The 15641-nt window shown below is 41.3% G+C and overlaps 1 protein-coding gene across 1 annotated transcript in view; it reads right to left on the minus strand.

The window, feature by feature from the left end:
• ADAMTS3 (ADAM metallopeptidase with thrombospondin type 1 motif 3) overlaps nt 1-15641 on the minus strand; it is a 233316-nt gene that overhangs the window by 140719 nt on the left and 76956 nt on the right. Inside the window, exon 4 of the mRNA XM_075608092.1 lies at nt 8616-8766. Coding sequence (XP_075464207.1) covers nt 8616-8766 — 151 coding nt within the window. The remainder of the gene's footprint in view (nt 1-8615; nt 8767-15641) is intronic.

Below are 15641 nucleotides of genomic sequence, written 5' to 3' on the forward strand. Positions count from 1 at the left end.
TGATTAGAAGTAGTGCAGCTGCCGCCAACCATCTGGGGATTTTCTTTACTGCATCAAGGCACACCCCCACAGCTGAAGAAAAGCCTCCGTTTGCGTCCGTCTTTGGGTTGAAGGAGTCTTGAGTAGGACTTTTCTTTAAGGAGGCTTCGTTCTGCTCTCCCCGGCTCCTTGCTCGGCGCCGACAGCAATGGAGGTTAGCAGCTTCTCGGGCAAGCTGTTACCTCAAGTGTCCCGTATTTCCTGTGCGTTCGGCCGCAAAGTGAGGACGGCCGTAAAGTGTGGATGTTTTACCGCACTGTTCACAATCGCGGGTAAATGTCTATAATAATCGGCTCCACGTAGTAACAAAAGAGTCAGCTGGCACACAGATCAATATTAAAAAGTGATAATTCGGGCTAAAATTTATCCAACGCGTTTCGAAGCGCAAGCTTCTTCATCCCCTTTTTTTTCAGTTGCTTTAGGGGTTCCTCTACCCTTAATACTTCAGCTGCAGACGCCAGTTATATAGAGGTTGCATATTTATTTGTTTATTCACTTCACCAGGTGGTGTTTTACTGGGTTAATTACACAGTAGATAATAGTAGCTGCGCACTTAATATTTTGTTCATTCCCCTTCAAGATATACCTCTGACACTGTGAGGCAGTCAAAGTGTGGAGGATGAGGGGGGAGTGGCCCCAGCAACAAGCAGAAAGGAGAGAGATGGTAAAGAGTGTTACTACAGTTGGCAAGAAGGGCAAGCCCAGGTGCTAGGGGCTGAAGAACGTAAGGGAGGTTCCACTAGGATTGGTGGGAGATGAGGATCTGTCCATTATGTACTGGGTGGAAGGAGGGGAAGGCACTTCAAGAGGAGGTGGTAGAAGATTTGATAGAGAAAGATCAGAGATACAAGGGTTTGAGTATCCCACAAACACTCAGAGAGATTAGGTTTTGCTGGATAAAGGTAGCCCTAGTGCATATTGGAGTGGTATTAGGGGGCCTGGTGGGACTGAAGTTATGGGTAGAGGTCAGCAGAGCCAGGCCTATGGTGAAAGGTGCGGGCAGGTGTGGATTTACATTTTCGGTAGGACTTTTTGAGATGTGACTGTGCTACTGCAAGGGCAGAAGCCAAGCTGTTAAGCGGTTAGAAAAAAGATGGGTCTGAGGAGCATGCAAGACAAGTGTTATCTCAGCTAAAGGGTTTGTTGTAGCAGGTTCTCTTGTGTTAGTGACACAAAGGTCTATGGTTCGGTGTGAGCAAGTACTCAGGATAGCCGGCGGGGGTCCAGAAGGGTGTGTGTTTGGGCATTTGATGATGGAAGATGTGATTGGGAGCAGGGTTGTAAATTCTGCAGGAGTGTGGGGTGTGTGATGGAGGACATAAGGCAGCAAGGTGTTTAAGGTGGAGGAATGGATGGAAGAGGTTACAATAGGGAGTTTGGTCAAAAAGGGGAAGATGAGGGTTGTTTTAAGTGAAATAGAAGAATGGCTAGACCCTAATAAGAGGACAGCGGTTTTCCTGAGGAAAGGCTTCTGATGGCCAAAGCGGATATTGAGTTCGCATTTTGATTATTGCTTATCAACCCTGCTTGCTTTCATTTATGGGGTTGTGAGTTGGAGAGTAATTATTATGTTGATTTATGTTTCCCAATGGGGTATGCTGTGTCTTGTAGTTATTTTAAGACATTTTCTTTTTTTTTAGAGTGGGTGTTGCGTGAGAAGACTGGTTTGGGAAATATGTGTCGTCATATGGACACATTTTTGTTTATTGAGCCAGAGGGATCTGGTGTCTGCGAGAAATTGTTGATTGAGTTTCAAGGGGTGGCTAGAAAATTTGGGATTTCTTTGGCTCATTGTAAAACAGAGGGGCCAGCAAAAGTATTGAGTTTTTTAGACTTAGAGATCGATACTGATACCATGGAATATAGATTACCAAATAAGAAATTGGAGGCAATTCAGCAGGTAGTGGGGGATTTACTGCTTAGGAAGAAAGCAACTTTGAGAACCTATCAGTCAATTTTAGGAAGTCTGATGTATGCAGTTAGGGTGATGCCTATGGGGAGAATTTGTAGATGGTTGGCAAACGCAACAACAAGTATTAGGATTACATATTTTTTAAATTGGGTTTGGCAGGAGGTTTATAGATGCTGATTAGTTTTTTGTGCGGTGAGTATAGGCATGTTTAAGGTGTTAAATAGCCTAGACTTTGACAGTGTAGTCAGGATGTTCAGTGTCCATTTGATGTCCATTGAAGCATTCTCACTGTTCAGGAACCCATGGACGGTCCTAGATTATATTATAGGGGCATGCCTGGCTAAGGGCAGCGGGCATGCAGGACTCTAGGTTTTATGTGGACATCTGGCTAGGTGGACGGACGGTGTAATATGGAGTGAGCCATGATAGAAGGGATCATGATCTCTATGGAGAGCTGTTTGGTGAGAGTGGGTGGACCTTCCTGTATGCATATTCAATAAAGCTGTGGCCATGTTTATCCCATCTTTGGTGTCATAGTGGTTTTTATGAGGGCGTATGAGGGCCCTGCTGATTATGTCTATTTCTATTTTTCAAACTTCTCTAGCGACCGGAATTTTTCAAGAGGCAGCTTTAATTGCAAAAACAGTGTTCATAATGCTTCATTTGCAGAGCTCTGAGGATATATTTTAGTAAGGTGCTTAAACAATGTGCAAAGGTAATTGGTAATCATAATGAAACTTTATTTTACACACAAGCAAAAAAATGCCAATGTGCCCACTTCACACAATATGTATTTAATTGAAATGTTTACATCCTATTTGGGCATAAATCTGTACCTCGTGCATATACACACCCATACACAGATCTTTTACAACCTCTAAAGGAAATGCAAAACTGCACCAGTAACAATTACTATGCTATTAGTGTCTCTATGTGCAACTCCTTCCTTGCCAAACAGTTTTTGCATCTGCACCAAATTAAACAATATAACTGTTACATACTTTATTGCTCTCTCTTTTGTAAAAAAAATTGGGTATATTGCAGTAGTCGCTATTGAATCATATGGAGAAACTGTGATATTCAGGGATACTGTATACTGTACCTGGGTACGTTGAGTACCTTTAACTGATACCCACTTCATACATTTCATTTAACATATAAACAATCTGAAACTTTTAATGAAGCAATGTTGAGTCTTACAGATATAAAAAAAAATACTTTCATTCTGGACGTAGATGAGTATTATTTAGCACTATAAGTCTAAATAATTGTACAATTGATACTTATAACCAAGGAAACAAATAAACTGCATTAATGAATCTTCCAATTTACAGATAGGCAACGTCATGTTGCCAATGGTGAATCTTGTCTCTTAAAGATGGAAAATATGTCTCATGTATGCAAAGAGGCGGTAATCTGATGGTTGTGCATTTCCTAGCAGAGTTTTTTGTTGAATAACTTTATCAATGTGATGAAAAAAAGAGGACAACTTGCAAAAGTATATCTCCTCAAAATGACTATGGCTCCTTTCTCTAAACTAAGATTCCCACAGGAAAGAATGGAGTAGAGGGTGGGTCCCATGGCATTAAAAAGATCCCCTGACTGAACTCTGTTTGCATGAACACCATTTAAAGAAATCTTGCTGCAAAGGGCTGTGAATGTAAAAAAAGCCGGAGCCAGTGAGAGGTTCTTTTCACAGCTACAAATGACCAGCTCAGCCCCTTACAGGGAATTCAATAAAACCCATTGTCTATACAGCCTCTCAATTCACTGCAAAGGAAAGAAAAGTGGTCAGGCCACCTCTCATTTGTTTCAATTTGGCAGAAAAGGGAAATTGGGTAATTGTCTACAAGTTTAGTTGTGCTGTCTTAATAAATGAAAGGGGGAGGAGCTGCAGCTTCCCCTATTATTTGGCAGGAAGGTATTTGTCCATTTTCCACAAATCAAACAAGTGCTTACACTCAAGGTCATCTGAACTCTGCCTTTTCCCCTGAATTCTATTATACGCTGTAACTTCCCCTATTATTTAGCAGGAAGGTATTTGTCCATTTTCCACAAGTCAAACAAGTCCATACACTCAAGGTTATCTGACCTCTGCATTTTCAACTGAATTCTATTCTAAGCAGTGTGACATTAGGACAGAGAAAAATCATGTTTCCTTAAAGAACGATGGCTAATGATGAATGCATGTTTCCCGCTTCCTACTCCATCGAACAGGGTGGATTTCCCTTATTGTATTTCTGCTATGTCATGTGCTTCACATATGAATTCACAGTCCCCTAACTCTTTAGGTTGTTTTGTACATTTTTATTTGCTTTGATCTCTCTCTTCCATTTTTAGGGCTAACCTATACTTTTCTTATGTTTTCTAAATTAATCTGTTCAAGTCTAGGTTAAATTGCTATGTTGTTAAATTCTATTTGTTGAATGCTGTACAGTTTGCAAAGAATGAGCACACTGGTTTTTTTTTCTAGGAGACATATCATCTGATATTTTAATTGTAATGTAAAATACATTAAATGTAAAAAGCTTGTGATTGTTTATCCATGTAGTCTTACATGTTTCTGTTGGATCAATGTCCAATTTCCAAGATAGTTGAGTTATAATCTTTAGAGACGGTCTATTTTGCAGTAGTGCAGTCTACTTGGAAAATGTACTCTGGCTATATTGAATTATGAATTGGTTATTCCCACAAAGTAGTAAATTTACTGATGTATTAAGTTACATACTGCTTACAAAAGTCACACTGTTTCTCATGTATGTTTACTGTGTATATGAATGCTTACACTATGATAGAATAAAAAAAGTGTGTGTAAAGAAATCAGTAATATCATTTGCAGTTTTAGGAAATTGTGAAATGTGTTCAAATACAGGTGGTTCCTGTGCCATTGAACATAACGATGATATGATATGATATACAGTGCTACTATGGAAAAGATGACCCTTGGGATTCAGTGTAAAGACATGTTATGTCTTAATTTTACCAACATATCATGTCATTACTGCCCAGGAATGGGTCGAATTTGTGGGGAAAAATCATAGTGACATGCTAATGCTAAATAACATTTTAATTGCAACTTTTTATAATGAGGTGATTCACATGTCAGAGACTACAAGTGTTTCACAATTGTATACTCAGCATCAGTCTGTTGTCTATATCCCAAATATTTTATTTGTATATTGTATATGTTTATACAAATGCTAGAGCACAGGAGCCTGAAAAAAGAGAAATATGTGTAGAAAGCAAAGCGACATAAAGATGTAGGTAAAAGAATCAACTACACAGTATAGAAAAGCTAGACTGCAGTACTTCAAGAGTTAAAAGACAAACTGTTCCTGTGTTGATGAATTAATGTAGCGCTTCTCCAATAGTTCAGCTCTGTGCAATAGTTCAGCTCTTCATGATCAGAACATACTGTACAGTATGTTACATCAAGAAGGAAAGAATTCCTTCTCAAACAGTTAAGCCACCCATTGGTTTGAATTTAGCATGGGCAACTCACAGTAGGTCTAAAAAGTCCCATGGGATTCATCAGAAGGCAACAGTCCTATTGTGTCAGCTTCTGTTCCAAAGTCTTGCATTCCCAAGCAACCAGGAGCAACACTCAAATCATCCCTCACTCCTACATGTTTCCCACCTGTGACAAAGACACCGAAGGACAGTGCCATGACAACCTCACCATATAAACAAGCATTCTGGTTCATTGGGGAAAGTGAAAATCCTGAAAGAAAGCCTGGAGATAAATGCCCACTTACTATTCCTTACTTTGTTAGGAAATAGTTACTAAAATTACACAGCAAAACAAAGTTTTTTTTTTTTTTTTTTAAACAAACCGTATTTCCAAGTGGATTAGTTTTTTTGTGTGTTTTTTCAAAATTTGTAAAAAAAAATACACTGCTTCTTTGTTTAACGTTAAGATGGTTAGTAGGGTAAATTACTTTGGAAAATGTGGTGCTTTAGGTTCAGATAATTTACAGGACATGGAACAAGATAAATTGGTTTATGTTAAGTTATGAGAAAATCTGAAAACAATCGTATAGTACATACTGTATTAGAAAATGTGTTATAACACATCTCATACAGGTCAGTAGCAAGAGATACATTTTCATACTGTATCAATAGTGTAAACATATTATTAAATGGAAGCTATATACACGTTAGGGGTGACAACTGATTTTTTTCCAATGACAGAAAATCCAATTCCACAAAATAAACTGATACCTAATTCTGAACTGTAACATTATTTGTATTTAATTGAATCTACAGTGTATTGCCATACAGAGAGTTTTCTCCTTTGCCTGACTCAGCTATGAAATACAATAATTTTACTAATAAGTTCAAACACACCCAAGTGATACTACCCAAACCTAGACATTTGAGGTTCAACAACAATGATATACTGTAACTCTGTGATATAGAAGTAGAAGGATACACCAACAAAGGGTATAACAGTCTTCTCCAACATCTGAAGTAGAGCACTACTTACAAGATTACTTGCAAAAAGGTTTTCCATTTCTTGACAATTTATAGCCAGCAGCAACGTTTCAGGTCTAAGATGGACCTCAGTTGGTATATCCTTCTACTTCTATAGTTCTCTGGTGCTGGCTGCACCTAGTGTTTCCCGCTATGATCAGTATTTTTCCCCCATTTTTATCTTTTTTCGAATGCTTTTGTGATGCACTCAAAACTGAACAGATGCAAAAGCTAAAACAGTTACTTGATAAACAACACATACCAAATACCATAATGCACACCCAATAAAACACTGCTTAATACTATGTATTTTTGGAAGAATTATTCCAGATTACTTAAAATAACGAGATCCTATTCACATCTCTCTTACAGGCACAGTTTTGTAAAGGTGTCCAGTTTACGTCACAGAGGTCCCATCACATCCTAACATGAGTTTTCAAAGCTACTGTATGAAACATTCAATTTGTTGATTTGCAGGGTCAAAAAAAAGGACAAACTTCTCAATTTTTATGCAAAATGCACACATTTCCTCAATTTTCACAAATAAATTGTAAAAGGTGCCCCTTACACCCTTCAGTGTCACACAGTTCACAGTACTAGAGTAACATGCTTCTTCCGGCAACTTGCGAACATGTGATCCCTCTGTCGCCGAGGTGATGTGAACGGAAGAGGAGGAATCTCATCTTCCGTTGTGATCACATTCACTGCAACTAGCAAAAAGGAATGACGTACAAGAAGTGTTTGTCCATACGGCATTTAAGAGGGTAGGAAAGAAATTTGCATGTGGTATTTTGTGATGAAGCTTTATATATTTGATACTTTGTTACCAGCCACAAATGTCTAAAATTAGCCAGCTGTGAACACAAACGTTTTACTTATTTTAGTGCAGTCCCAAGTGCTATATATTTCCCTAGAAACATTCCTTCAAAATAAGTGGAGAGACACCTGTGCTACAAAAAAAATCACAAATATATATAGAGAGCATGCTGCAGGCGAAAAAATTGGCCATGCATACAGTATGTGAAAAAAACAGAAATTAAATCCCTGCGCTTCTCCCATTGAGCAAGCAATAATTAACAATTTATTGTTAGCCCAATGGGAGAAGCACAGGGATTCACTTTCTGTTTTTTCTACAAAAAAAGCACACCTGAGATACTTGGGAGATATGCTAATAGGACATGCAAAATATATTGTAATGACTCCTATTGTAATGACTCTTAGCATATCTCCCAGGTATCTCTCCACCTGTTGTTTGAAGGGAGGGTGGCAAATTTGAATGTCTTGTATCTCCTGCTAGCACCTACATATAACCAAGTACATGAAGAGTGTCATTTCTAACATTCCACTCATTCCCAGCAGAATCTAAATGTATGTATTGATTTTTATTTCTACATGAGATGAACTTGTGGATCTCCTGGAGCAGTTTCACAGTACTCTGATCTCTAGGGACCCCTCGGTTCTTGAGACATCTACGAAATCATTCTAATACGGCAACAAGAGTCACCAATAGAAGGTGACAACATCATGATCATTTCTATTCACCACCGGGGCAAGACTGACATTGAAGACCAATTTGAGTTCACTGGACAATTATTGTATTCTTGTCAGGGAGATATATAACCATGATACTGTATCTCAAGACCAAGAGGTTCCGAAAGCTGGGAGTACCACAATTCATCTCCAGGCAGTTTCCCTGCTTTATGTAATTGCAAATCCTTGTGTACATTACAGGAACAATCTTGATAATCTGTTTTAAAATTTATATTTTTCATGAATATTCACTCCCAATAAACTCTGTAAGCTCTGTACAATAACTGTAAACTTTATTTTTAATAACTTAGCGATGCAGAGATATCTGCTTGTTATTTTTAGATTTCTGAGTTAAAACAATATGGCTGCCATTGTTCAATAGAACAAACACTTTTTTTAATTTCTGAAATATGAGGTCTAACGAGAAATTAAAGTAAATAGAAACAGAGTGCAATACACACATTTTCTTTCCTGTGCTTTATTTATTTATTTTTGTTTTAGTCTAATTGCATTAACTACAGTAAGTCACTCTTGTTTATTCTAAGGGTATATCATTAACGTATTAAATATACATTTTCTAATTAGTTATCCATATTAAATGTGCATAGTGATATTTTAGGTAAGTATAGTATCTTAATAAATAGATGAGTTTTCAGCTGACCTGAACTGCTGTGGAAATCATCAGGGGTAACTTGCTTTGCAGTGGATCTTTTGTATATTACATGTATTCTTCCTTTATCTTCATCCATTTGTTTGCCTCTTTCCAATGGTTCAATGAAATACTCATCTTCGTTTGTTCGTATCATTCCAGCCTGAGGTGCAAATAACACAAAGCAATGGAAAGTCAACTATTTAACCAACACAATGTACAGTCACTGAATATTGATTTGTGGACCTAAATCTCAACCTCCACGGAGCTAACCAGAGGGAAACATCACGTAGTACTTTCTGCTTTTCAAGATTTGGAGGACCCTACTTAGACTATACAGTATGTAATAGTTGTTAGTCACAAAGTACATTGAAGAATTCAAAGCAACACAGTTATACAAATCTATTGCTTTAAAAATAAGACACTTGTTAATTATGGGAGGGTTTTTTGTATGTGTTTTCCATTACTACAGTATCTGTGGATAGTATCTGTAACTATGCTATAAATAACAAAAATAGTCATACCCTATGGCAGAGGTCAACTTTTCAGGATATCCCTGCTTCAGCACAGTTGGCTCAATCAGTTTCTCAGTCAACTAAGCCACCTGTGCTGAAACAGGATATCCTTAAACCCGACATGTTGGGGGGTTTTGAGGACTGGAGTTGAGAACCCATACCCTAAGGAAATCAGGTATGCTTTGCTACTTCTTTGCCGCTAGAAGATACGATGTGTTTTCATGCCCCTCTGGCAATGAAAGGCTTAATTTCCCTTCATTCAGTTCTGTATGGAGCTTGCAATAAGAATACTGTATGTACTTTAGTTTACTCAAGTGCCAAACCACATGTTTTGCCTACTTCATTGTAAAAGTTTCTTTAAGGTGAAGTAGCCCAAGAGTATGACTAAGCCTTCATTGAAATAATAATGTCATCTGTTTCCATCATTTACTCATTTTTATGGGTAGCACATTTCTTAAATGTTATATAATTTGTCTAACTGTACCTACTAAAGTGATATTCATTTCTAACTTTTCCAGGGACTAAAACGATTGAACCTTTCAGGCTGCAATGCTGGAAGAAGTCACCATATCACAAGCAGATTTCCACTCATGTAAAGCAATATTAGACTGGCACAGTGCCTTTGCGTGCCAGTACATTTACTTGTCATCCTTCTGAGCAAAATAAACTTATACCAATAGTTGCTATGTTAACAAATGAATGTCTTACATTGGCACCTGCAAGCCCTTGTCTGCAAAAGCTATTTGCATTTATGTTGACCTTAATAGGGAATATGTGAACAAAATGATCTAGACAAGGAAACAGTATTTCTAGTACATAAAATGATGGAATCCTAAGTGTTTTGTGTATTCTAAAACTCTTGTATGCTTCGATCTCATCGGCAACATCCTCTAAAAAGTCTAAAATAGCTTTATTCTCAGAAATAATGATGGCATGTTTGAGTGAGTCAGCATTGCCACACCCTTACATTTCCTAATTCATGCTTTTACAACACTTGCATATCCACACGTTTTGCTCATCAATATTTCTGCTAACTTATATTAATAGTCTATCTGTGTTTCAGCACCATATCTGCTTGCGACAACAACAAAAACATAACAAAACCGGCTCACCCAATGCATAGTTATGTCAAACGAAAAAGTAAAAAAAAAAAAAAAAACACTTTTCACATTCCTTAAATAAGAAATATTAATTTCAGAAGGTTAATATTGTATTGACAACTTTATGCAGGGAAGAAAAAATTCCAGGTGCCTGGTCACCTAAAATGCTTTGCACAGAGATGACTGACCTGATTGACAGTTCAAGAGTCACCCCTGAAAATCAAATCAAACATTAATTTAGTATTTACTGTGCACTCGCACATATAGGTGAGTAGTACTTAGCTAAATAATGTATGTGACATGCTTACATGTGTGCCCTCATACTACCTGTGTCCCTCATATCATGTTCCTGTATAAATGCATTACAGACTTATGTTACCCATTGCAATCATGTTACAAATAATCATTTTTAAAGTACTTAACGTCACTTATTGGCTAGGACATACTTGAAAATGAGAGGACACTCTAAATATTATTACAAAAACAAAAGGCTTATACTGTAAACTATAGCATGCCTCAGCTCTTATTCATGTGCATGGAAGTAAAGGCCTTCTAACAGTTTGTGGGCCTCTATATATTCTATTGCAAAAATATTCTATAAATCAGGAGACATGTTTAAAAATGGCTGTTTGTTCTATGCATATCAATACTAATATGCTTACAGTATTCAAGTTTAGTATGAATGTCTTTGATGGTATGATGTATTTCCTTTTCAGCACCATAACATAGACAGCGTACGTGCTTGACAAAGCAGGCTGTGTCCATGGCTGCAGAGTCCCAGGTTGAGGAGATTGCAGAAGAACCCCCAGGATGAGAAGGTGGATGAAGATCCCAAAGATGAGGAGATGGTTGAAAAGCCCCAGGTGACCCTGTACCTCAATGAGGTCCCTGATGAGCCAGCTGAACCTGTCACAGACCTCTACGCTATTCCATTAGCTGCCCCCCCCCAAAAGCTGCTCCCCAGTCTACTTCACCTGCTGCTAGTGTGGCTGCCCCCCACCCCCAGATGCAACTGTGCCTACGTCACCTGCCACTCCAGCTGCAGCCAAAAGCCAGACAACATCAGCATTTCAGGTTGCAAGGTTCATGGTGCAGCAGAGGGGCGGATTTTTGGACATATCGTGCCATCTTGCCTACAGTATATTGAGTCAAAGGTATTCATGAATGGGCAAAGGTGTGTGCAAGCAGAGCAACGCCAGGAGGAGGCCAAGTGATGCCGGGACCAGGATCGCCATGCTCACTTCATTCTGCTGTCATTAAAACGACATACTACTGCTGTCACCAACAGTTTGGTCCAGATGACAACATCTCTGAATTATGCTGACCTGGGCAATGCAGCAGGGGCTGGATAGGTTTCAGGCCTCCTCGGTGCAAACTACACCAGGGGAATCCACGGAGTCCCTTGAAACATCAGGGATATCCCAACTTGGGAAGAATACCCCTCCTAGTCCATCATCGGAAGAAATGGCCACACCCTGCCCTCCAGTTGCCTCTGTGAAATTCATTTTCTCATATGTAGATTCATACCTAATATAATCAATAGTACAACATATATTATATTCCCTTTAATCATTGCAAATCATATTCTAGTAATCCTCTTGCAAAAAACACAATTTAATTAAAATTTGTTTCTGTGTTGCGCCAGGGCCGCTGACAGGGGGGAGAGACGGGACAAGTGTCCCAGGCCTGGTGGATGTGAGGAGCCCAGCAAGCTGGCGCTGGAAGTTGCGTCCAGCATCTGCATCCAACTGCCGGGCCTCTGGTTGCTGCCAGGGGTAATTGTATTTGTTTGGGGGCTGGTAATTTTATTTGTGTATGGGGTAATTGTAGTTGCAGGGGGGTGTTATTATAGCTGTGGGGTAATTCTGGGGGGGCATAGTTGTGTTTGTTTGTATCTGGGTGGGTTGTGGTGTTTGTTTCTGGGGGGTTGTATCATCTGGGGGGTGAATTGCTGTCTGTATTTGGGGGGTGTAGTGGTGTCTGTATTTGGGTGGGTAGTTTTGTATTGGGGGTATTGTGTATGTGTATTGGGGGGGATGTGTGGAAAGTGTGGTAGGGTAATTGTATGGGTATTGGGTTATTGTGTGTGGCCAGGGGAGGAGGGGGAAATGAGTGTGAGGGGGGAATTGAGGGAGCGAGATTGAGTGAGAGGGGATATGTAACAGGGACTATCCCTGTATAAATAAAGCTGCAAAAGCAAAAAAGGAAATGGAGTGCGCCAAATATAGATGCTACTGAAAATAAAGGACTAAAGCAAAATATTAATTGAATATACAAAAATCATGTGACATGAACCAATCTGGAGCGTGAAGGGTCTGGCAAAATTATATTGATAAATGTGTAAGAAAACTAAAACCCAATTTGTAGCGCAGCTTCCTAAACAAGGAACCCCAGTCCCTGATAAAGTGGTACAAAAAGAAAGAAAATTATTTGGAAGCGCAGTCAATGGGGTAGTGTTAAAACTAAACACTTTTATAATAGATCGTGTCCCTAAGATCACAATCAATGACAACAAAAATCACAATTAACTCAAAATAACAATATTAAAATAAGTAGTGGTGTGCAAATGAAGCAAGTTCCTGCTCGTTGAATCTCAGAGGGGTTACAACGGGAAAATCCCTGCTTAAGATCAGAGTCCTTGGGACCCAGGAGATTGCCCCGAGATGAAAAAGTGAACTGTCAGGGCATATGTTTGTTGAGAGGGGTACCCCAGGGTTGAGCCAATGCTCAGTGTGCTCACTCTGAATCCACTGATGATCCGTGGGGGTCCGATGGTTCTCTCCAAATCACAACTTCTCCGGTCACGATGTAAAGGTTGCTGGCACCGCACAGCCCTCCGGGTGTCCGTGTCTGACGTCACTTCCGGATATGATGCACTGACCCTTCCCGGTTGTCTCTGGGCTGTGTCTGACCTCCTCCGATCCTCCTCCGCAGTGATGCTGTCAGATAGGCAGGCAAACAAGCCAAAGGTAGGTGCCGCTATCGTAGACCCAATTCGCTGTGTTGCTTACTTCACTCCACTACACCAAATGATAGCGTAAACCCTTGGCTCCTCCTCCTACGCGTTTCACCATTAGATGGCTTCGTCAGGGAGCGAGATTGAGTGAGAGGGGATATGTAACAGGGACTATCCCTGTATAAATAAAGCTGCCTCTAGTGGTCTGAGAAATCCAGCAGGGAGCTGGTTAATTGCAGATAATCAATTAACCAGCTCCATCTGGGTAATAAGAGGAGGGTAAAAAAAACCCTGCTGGGGACAGACCGGAAGACTCCTTAGCACAGAAATAGGGCCTCATGCAGTAAGCCCCGATAAAATCTCTTCGGCAAGTGTTGCCGATAGGCCTTTTTTTGGCGATTTGCCCTCGCAGTATTCAGTAAGGGCCGAATCCATGCCAATCCCTGCCGAATCACTGCGAAAGCAAAACTGCCGATGAGCCTGTGCCGATACAGCCTGGCTCCCGATAAGCCTTCCGATAGGCCTTTTGTGCCGATAGATGTTTGCAGCAGAGAGAGACAAGCCGCTCTCTCAGCGCAAACATCGACAAAATAAAAAGTATTTATAAACAACTTTCACTGATAGTGTACATGTGCAGGGGGTCTCCGGAGCTGAACCGCATTGGTTTCAGGTCCGGGGACCCCCTTCTTCCCGAGATACAGGCCCCTTTATGAGGTGCTGGCATCCCTCTGCATTTAAAGTCCCGATCACGTGACCGCGGAATGTAAACAAAGCAGAGGGATACCGGCACCCCCTAAAGGGGCCTGTATCTCGGGAAGCAGGGGGTCCCAGGACCTAAAACTAAAGCGGTTCAGCTCCGGAGACCCTCTGCACATCTACACTATCAGTAAAACACACATATCAATAAACACTCGTTCCTTACCTTTGCGGCTATGTGCTATGGTAACGAAGCAGCATGAATGTATTTTTAATAATAGTGTACTGTGAGCAAGGGGTCCCCTGAGCTGAACCGCGTTGCTTTGTGGACCAGGGACCCCCTGCTTCCCGAGTTACAGGCCCCGGTATGTGTCATCGGGTGGCAGTGTCGCCGCCATCTTTATAGCACCCCATTCGCGCCGTGTCCGCTATAAATATGGCGGCGACACTGGAACCGGTGCCCCAAACCGGGGCCTGTAACTCGGGAAGCAGGGGGTCTATGAGCCACAAATCAATGCGGTTCAGCTCAGGGGACACCCTGCTCCCGCACAATATTATTAAAAATACATAAATGCTGCTTCATTACCATAGCGGATAGCCGCTAAGGCAATGAAGGGGTTAAGGCAGAATAGTATGTTTATTGGGGACATTTGCCCCCAATAAACATAGCAATAAACAACATACACCCACTGTGTATTTGAAATACATAAACAACAATAAATACATTAAATATATATATAGTACTCACCACCCATTTCCGGCTGCCACGATGAAGGCCATCCTCCTCTTCATCCTGCCCATGTCCCCTCCGCTGCTGCAAAACAGACACAAAAATGAAAACATCCAATGTAATGTCCCCTAACCCCTTAATCACCATAGCGGTTAATAACCGCTACAGTCATTAAGGGGTTAACCCACCCTCACCCACCACTCGGGACGCCTACATACCCACCCACACTAACCCCCCACCCCGTGAGGCCTAACCACCCTCACCCACTACCCACAAGGGAGGCCTACCCACATACCGTTGGGGAACCCCCCCCCCCCCTCACCCCCAGTACCCACAATAAAAACAATACAGTGACACACAATAAACTGCATTCTATTTATTAAATACATTACCCACCCCCTGTGCCCCCCATAAATTCAAGATTTATCCTTTTACAAACAGGGTTCATAACACAGCCCCACGCGAGTCCCCGGTGGGCTGGCGGGGCACCTGACAGACCTACAGTGTACCAGCAGCCCTTTTCAAACAGGTTCTGGAGGCCTGTTGGTGGGTCCCGCCAAGCGCCATGGCCCCCAGGTTGTCTCCTTGGGTCACCGTGGGCCACAATTGGGTCCCCACGGTAGGCCCAAGGATGTCTGGGAGCCCCGGGTCAGACCCACAGGTGTCTGCGGGGCCTCGGGTGATTCCCACGGGGGTCTGGGGAACTCACGAGTGCTCACTACGGGTCCGCGGTGCCCCCACGGATGTGGGACCACCGCTTCATCCCCGCACCTATGGGTCAGCGGTGTCCCCACGGATGTGGGACCACCGCTTCATCCCCGCAGACTACGGGTCCGCAGTGTCCCCACAGATGTGAGGCCACCGTTTCATCCCCGCATGTGTGACCCGTGGAACCACCAGCCTGATACCCGTGAGATACCCGAGGAGACCGTAGGTGGTCTCCAGAGGTCTCACGCAGAACCACAGAACAAACCCGGAATGTAAAAAAAATAAACCTGGCCTATACATTCAATACATACATCCCTTTCCCCCCTCAACACC

The sequence above is a fragment of the Ascaphus truei genome, chromosome 1 (assembly GCF_040206685.1).
Source record: "Ascaphus truei isolate aAscTru1 chromosome 1, aAscTru1.hap1, whole genome shotgun sequence".
Taxonomy (NCBI): Eukaryota; Metazoa; Chordata; class Amphibia; order Anura; family Ascaphidae; genus Ascaphus; species Ascaphus truei.